Genomic DNA, 7,492 nt, shown 5'->3' with positions numbered 1-7,492 from the left:
TGTTAGAGGTCTATAAGCAGAACGCCCAGTGCACGCCCTGGTCTCTGTGTTGAGCATGATAACATCACGAGTGTGAGATCACGGTTATTGTGGGAGTCTTGTGTAATGTGTGTGTGGTTGTGTTGGGTGGAGACAGAAAAATCTTGTATGTGGATTTTGTATTGTGGTGAATTATATCACTCTTGGAATGTCTAGTTGTGTTTCTATCCTTCAATCCTTTAATTCTGTCCCCTCTGCATGTCTGATCTGTGAGGTTAAACAGGCTCTTCTCTGTTCCTCAGCAAACAGTGTTTGGAAGCAACACAACTGTTATACACATAAGAAAACTGCTTCATATTTCTGCACAATGGACACATTGGTTGATGGTAATAATTATTGTGTCCTTAATTACCTCAAACACCACGAGAGAAATAGTCTAATTCGTTTCAGTTTATCTGGTGAAAATAAACACATTTTTGATAGATAAGCTTATGAGTTTAGCTCTGATTCTTTAAAGATGGTTCAAGGCTACATATTCATTTAGCAGATGCTTTTATCCTGCAGTTATTACAGACTAAATTCCCTTACAAGGACACAATGGTGCCATGGATATAACCACTATACCACCAACAAAACAAAACCCTCAGTCCCAAATGAAACAGTCACCAATATAACAAATCAAACACTGTTGTGAAATGGCTGTGGAAGCTTTCGTCTGTCATTAGGGCTTGGGTTGTAATTAGACTGGATTTGGGCATCTGAATCTCAGTCAATCTCAGAGCAGTGTCTGTGGATTCAATGACACTCTGAAATGATTAAAGAAAGAGGAAACTCATCTGGAGAAAATATAACATTTAACCTACTAACAATGAATAGAATATAGGATTTAGAGAACAGAATTGCAAAAAAACAGAGCTGAATCTGGCATATTTCACGAATATGGTAACATTTCAGTGTCTTTTTTTTTTTTTTTTTCAAGCATTACAATTTTTTACAATCACTAGGACACATTTCTCAATACTCACTCCAAATGCACTAAAACACTTCATTCACGTCTCAAATCAACTCATTCTTCCAGAACACTAGCAAAGCTTTCACCCAACAAACACACTTACCCAAACAATGACCTAAAAACACTAACAACAGGAGCATTATTCAGTGTTTTCTTTTGTAAAGTTTCTTTGTAAAATAAGAATGATACTCTATAAAAATAAAATTCACTGCAGTTTATGTTACATAGATAGATAGATAGATAGATAGATCTCTGTCTTTTGACTAAATATTTGATTTAGAAAAAGACAAATAAAAAAGTATTTTTTGTTAAAGTGGACCTAAAGTCTCTGGTGTCTCCAGAATGTGTGTGTGAAGTTTCAGCTCAAAATACCCCACAGATCATTTATTATAGCTTGTCAAATTTGCCTCTATTTGGGTGTGAGCAAAAACACACAGTTTTTGTGTGTGTCTCTTTAAATGCAAATGAGCCACTGCTCCCCGCCCCCTTTCCAGAAGAGGGCGGAGCTTTAACAGCTCAACAACAACAAAGCTGGAGAATCTCACGCAGCCAAAATGACGAAAGCGTTCAGCCTTACATTGTTCAAACCGGAGTCGACACTGATGGAGAGACTCAGGAAGAAGTTACAACTTTTAGAATGAAACTGGACGTTTCTGAATGGTTAGTGGATAAATTTATGTCATGTAAATTTATGTAAATTTATGTTATGACTGTGGAGTTGATTCAACTCATCCACTAGCATGTGCCGTCATGTTCATCTTTTGTGTTGAATTGACCCTCGTTTGTGAAGCAGTCCGGCGTAAAATGACGGCATGACAACAACACTCTACTACAACAACTCTTCCTCTTCTCTAAAGCAGCCCAACATGGCCCCGCCCCCTTTGTGGTGTGTTCTTGGGGGCGGGGTTTAGTGATGTCACCAACCCAGGAAGAAGCTTGTTGTAGTCCCTACCAGCCCTTTGTTGTAGTCCTTAAAAAGTGATTTCTGTAAAAGAAAATATCTCTCTTTGCATTGAACTTTGAGTGTCGTAACTTTGCAGATGTTGTTTATGATCAAACAGCAACATTACACACTAACTAAAGTTAAAAAAGTGAAATCATAAGTTTCAGGCCCTACTTGGTACTGTATTTGTGATAAGTGCCATTATACAAAACAGCAGAATATAACAGAGTTTAGATTGTAAATAAATAGAATCAGATTATCACTAGAATAGAAAAATAAAATATGTCGGGGACTTTTCCAAACAAGCATCAGGACACTGATGACGCAGTGTGAAGTTTTCAGTCATCTGTTGCTGCTCCAGTTCTGCCTGTAATCAGGAGGAGGAGGAGGAGGAGGAGGAAGCTGCTGCGGTCAGAGTGAGTTAAAACCGGCATGGAAATCGAAGATGAGCCGCTGTCTGAACACATGCATCCATTATTCCGCCAGACTCACTTCATCATGCTGCGCGCTCGTCTACAGCATCCTCCTCTCTCCTGCTCTGTAAGGTGGACTCACTGAGGCGGCTCTGAGAATACAGGATCACCTGACGACATCTGCCTCCATCAGGACACATGATGATGATGATGATAGAGGAGGATGAAGCGGAGGCTCATCAGGTGGATATGGAGTCGGGTTTGGGCTGGACGAACGACTTCTCGTGCGAGGTGAACGCGGATCTGTCGCTCAATCTGTCCATATTTAAAGTGGATTCGGATCATGTTCCATCAGCATCGTGCAGGAGGAGAAGGATGATGCTGGATGCCGGAGGATTTCACGGCTTGACGGGAGCTGCGCTGCGCAAAACCAAGGCGTCTTCCCGGCGGAACGCGTGGGGAAACCAGTCGTACGCGGAGCTCATCACCCGAGCCATCGAGAGCACGCCCGAGAAAAGACTCACCCTGTCTCAGATCTACGACTGGATGGTCCGATATGTGCCCTATTTCAAAGATAAAGGAGACAGCAACAGCTCTGCCGGCTGGAAGGTAACGCGTGATGCACGCATGCAATTACAATTCACCTATTACAAGTTACACAAGGTGTTTGACTTGGTGCTTTGCTCTAATAAAAATAGTATTCAACACATACACATAATATCCAACACAAATCACAATATACAGTGGATATGCTGGAGTGCGTAATGGGTGAAGAGGTCAAATGAAAGTGTTCTAGATCTTTGTTTCATTATAGACAGATTCAGGCTTGTTCTGAAGCTCTGGTTATTTTATACAGAGAGAAGAAAGTGGGTGTGAGAAAGAAAGGATGCATGGGTAATAATATATAAGGAATAATTGTTTTTTAAGTGGCTGATGATGGAAGGAAATTGCTCATAATGTAATCACGCATTATCAGACTCCCTCAGGTTCAGTTCTCTGCAATCAGTTTGATTCATTCCAAGTTCTTGATTCACTGCTGCAGATTTGAGCCTCACACTTGAACTTTATTAGTACTGTACATGTGTCAGACTTCAGAAACAAAAACAGCACTTATTATTCACTTCAGAGGGTCTTGAAACAACTCAGCTCGTACTGTAATTCAGCGATGCACCTGTCAAGCTTACAGAAGTGTGTTTGTCTTGCTCAATATAGTATTCAGTAATTGAATCATATAAAAAGACTAATACATGTGTGAATGATACAGTGTCTTTCGGTAGGGATCGACTGCAGTTTGTTGGGTTACATTTTCTGCATTTCCATTTTCATAAAGTTTGAGTCACATATGCCTATCCAAATGGTCAACTATGGTCTACTAAAGTCTTTAACAGCACTTGATAGTATTTGTAGCACTTTGTCAATGTTCCATCCAATAATAACACTTGCGCGGCATACTGTTGCTATGGTTTCCTCCTCCTCAGACACACTCAACTGTTCACGAGTTTCTATTTTTAGATATCAAACCCATATGGTAAGTTAAACCCTATTGAAACATCTGTCCATCCATTTTTCCAGCTCATAGTCAGGAAAAACTCTGGGCGGATTGATAATCCTATTGAAACATTTATAATTATATGTAAAAAGAATAGTTACTTCCAAAACTTTTGTTTTCGTGTAATTTAAAGGGTTTAAATCTTTTTTAAAGGGATAGTTCATCCAAAAATGAGACTTCTGTCATCATTTGCTCACCCTTCTGTTGTTCCAAAACTGTTTGAGTTCCTTTTCTTCTACTGAACACTAAAGAAGAAGATATTTTGAAGAATGTTGGAAACCAAACGGTTGGTGACATCCATTGACTTCCACAGTACTGTTTGGTTTCCAACATTCTTTAAAATATCTTCTTTCGAGTTCAACTGAAGAACGAAACTCACACAGGTTTGGAACAATGTGAGTGTGAGTAAATGATGACAGAATAATCATTTTTAGGTGAACTGTCCCTTTAAGGAAGTCAGACCTGTCCCAAACCACACAATTTGCACCCTGACATGAAACAGAACCACAAATATTACATATGCTTATGACAAAAGTACTGTATGTCAGAAACTCATTGTGTTTCAACAAAGACTCATTGAGGACCCATGATTTCATCAGAACTGTGGCGGTGACAGAATGAGTTAGCAGCTTCAGCTCTAACAGAGCTGATCTCTTCAGCTCAAACACCTGTTGAGACGCGTCCTGATGGACACGAGCTCTGTGCCAGTCATAGAAAAAAGGCATATCTTACTATCTGAAACAATGCAAGACAACAGAAAGCTGTAAAGAGGACAGACATCTGATTGTGCCGCTATAGTTTAGTTCACTGCAGTGCAGCTGGTGCGGAGGTGTATCGTGTGGCACCATGTTCCTCTCAGGTGCTCATTCTTGAGTGTCATTCACTCTGTCTCTAGTCTAGTTTTCAACTGCAAAACTAGTATGAGCGAGTGATTAGTAGAATGATAACCTGAGTTGAAGGAGTTATAGCGAGCGGCGCCCTCTGCTGCACTGAACCGACACCACAGGACAGACACGGAGTCTTGAGTTTCTCGCCTCATTGTGTTGTGACAGTCAAAACGTCCAGGAAATGAGGATTTCCCTGTACAGCTTTGTGTGAGGAACAGATGGAAATTTAGGTTATTCATTGAAAATTTTCACTTTTGCATAAACTATCCTTACGCAGACTATACTTTTATAATTCGCTCTTATTAACGCTGACAGTGTGGTTTGTAATAATAATTCGGGAGATGAATATCCTTCCCTTTGTTCTGTTTGTGAACTTCAGCTCTAAAGCAGTGCTTGTTTCATGCAGACATAAGCAAAGGCTTATTATTGTTATTATTACACTTTTATATTTAAAATAAATGCAGTTCTTTTGAACTTTCTATTCATCAAAGAATCCTGAAAAACAACAACATTGATAATTATAAAAGAAACGTTATTAATAATTGAGCACCAGCAGTAACTGATCAGCTTTGATCGCAGGAATAAACTGCATTTTAAAATATATTTAAATAGAAAATTGTAAAATATTTCAGTGTTTTTACTGTATTTTTGATCAAATAAATCCAGCTTTGGTTTGTTTGCTCATTTATACCCATGTTTCTCATGTTCCTGCTCGGTTGATGTGTGTTCGGTTCTCCTTGTCTTTATTTTAGATTCTGATTTTCATATTTTGTTATTATTATCATTTATAAAAATAGTCAATATCCACATTACAAACGTGTAGATATTCTTTTCTGAAAAGAGAGAAAGAGTGAGGCTGCGTCCCAATTCGCTTACTTATAGTATGCCCTAAAAGTATGATCTCTTTTTGTGAAGACAAATTACATACTTCTGAGTGTGTATCAGAAGAGTAGACAAGCTTTGGGACAAACTATCATGTCATCAAATTGTGTGTAAGCTTTACTGTCACCGTGAACTGCCCTGTCAGTCATCTTGTCACATCATCCACATTTAATTTAATTTAATTTCCTACCATATCGGAGAGAAATGCAGCAGCACATTGATCTGCCGGTCGTGGGTCTTTCATGTGGAGATTTTTGCATAATGATGCATTTAAAAGTTAATGGCCAAACAGATCTTTGTAAAAGTTCACATTGTTGCAGATTAAATATATCACAGATAAGATTAAATATTTTTTATCAGGTTAAATGTTGATTATTAGTCACTCAAACCCCGTTATCTAAACCACATCCGCCATGTTTGTAGTTTTTTAACACTTTTTCATTCATGTTTGTAGTTCTGAAGTGAATCCTCCTCCAAAGCGCAGTGGGTTGTGGTCAATATTAGCCGTTATAGTGTGCACGGATCCACACTGGGAAAATCTAGCAGAAATAGTAGACCATCCGAGGACTTTAGACATACTCTTTTCAACATACTATGCTTTGTGATACACTTATTCTAATCTCACTTACTATTTAGGATGGATAGTATAGACACTGGGACACAGAGTGATTGTGTGTGTGTGTGTGTGTGTGTGTGTGTGTGTGTGTGTGTGTGTGTGTGTGTGTGTGTGTGTGATGGCTGGTAATGTGCTGCCAGGGTGTTGTGCGGCGGGTCAGCGCGGGTGTCAGGCCGTCAGACAGACTGTAATGTGAAGTGACTAGAGTGTTATTTATAACATGTCTTTAAGGTCTGTAATGGTGGAAGGCAGCAGGGCAAAGAGTCAGGAGCCAGAGAGAGAGAGAGAGATGACAGACACTGACATAAAGAGAGAGTAAAGCGCTTCACAAATACAAAAAAACACATTTAGGGAAAGTTACTTTTGAAAGTAATGTGTTACAATATTGCATTACTTTGTTACTTTTTATGGAATGTAAAGTGTTACTTTTTCTAATTGTATCATTCTTTCTTATTCTGGGTTTGCATTTCACAGTTTTTATTCATTTTAAGGAATACTGAATGTTTTTGTGTAAGTGAGACGAGTAAATGCTCACATTCAGTCTAGAAGTACGATAGCATCATGTTCACACACAACAATCTGACCTTAACATGAGGACAGGAGAGCTGACAGTCAATACATGTGAAGAAGTAACTTGTGTTACTTATTTGAAAAAGTAAGTCAGATATTTTGTAGTAACTTTAAAAGAGTAAATGCTTTACTCATTACTTGAGGTAATCTGATTACACAACTGACGTACCCCCAACACTGGTCGTCTAATATTTATTTGAGATATTTCAGAGTGTATCAAAAGAGTAAGTGTTGTGCTCCATTTGTAGAATTCTGATACAAAGTGTCTGATGAACATCACCACACTAGAGACACAATAAAGGAAACACACAGTGTGGAGGAGCTGATGGAGGTGAAGGAGGAGGTGTTGAGCAAAATGACCTCCAACTCCTCCTCTCTGAGCTCAAGGGTGCAGCTTCACCTGTTTAATGGCTGGAGAGATAGGGTTATGTGTAGGGTTAGGTGTGGGTCTCCACCCGTCATGCCCACAGCAGGTCGAGAGAAGGGGAGCTGGAGGTTATACTCCGCAGCCTCTCTGCTGTTTCTCTGTAAAATCAGTCAGATTCCTGGAGCTCAAACAGAAGAGCAACACAAAGGTCATGGCTTCAATTCCCTGGAAAAGTGTGAAAAGATTAAATGTGTGCCTTTGGATAAAAGCATCG

The 7,492-nt window shown here is 39.3% G+C and overlaps 1 protein-coding gene across 1 annotated transcript in view; it reads left to right on the top strand.

Annotated features, from left to right (window-relative positions):
• Window positions 1–2,074: 2,074 nt before the first annotated feature.
• The window catches only part of foxo6a (forkhead box O6 a), a 32,198-nt gene continuing 26,780 nt past the window's right edge, over window positions 2,075–7,492 (top strand). The window contains exon 1 of the mRNA XM_048152809.1: window positions 2,075–2,956. Within this exon, the coding sequence (XP_048008766.1) occupies window positions 2,546–2,956 (411 nt within the window). The 5' untranslated portion in view covers window positions 2,075–2,545. The remainder of the gene's footprint in view (window positions 2,957–7,492) is intronic.

This window comes from Megalobrama amblycephala, linkage group LG13, assembly GCF_018812025.1.
Source record: "Megalobrama amblycephala isolate DHTTF-2021 linkage group LG13, ASM1881202v1, whole genome shotgun sequence".
Taxonomy (NCBI): domain Eukaryota; kingdom Metazoa; phylum Chordata; class Actinopteri; order Cypriniformes; family Xenocyprididae; genus Megalobrama; species Megalobrama amblycephala.
Note: the sequence above shows the minus strand (reverse complement) of the source record. Positions and strands in the feature narration are given on the sequence as shown.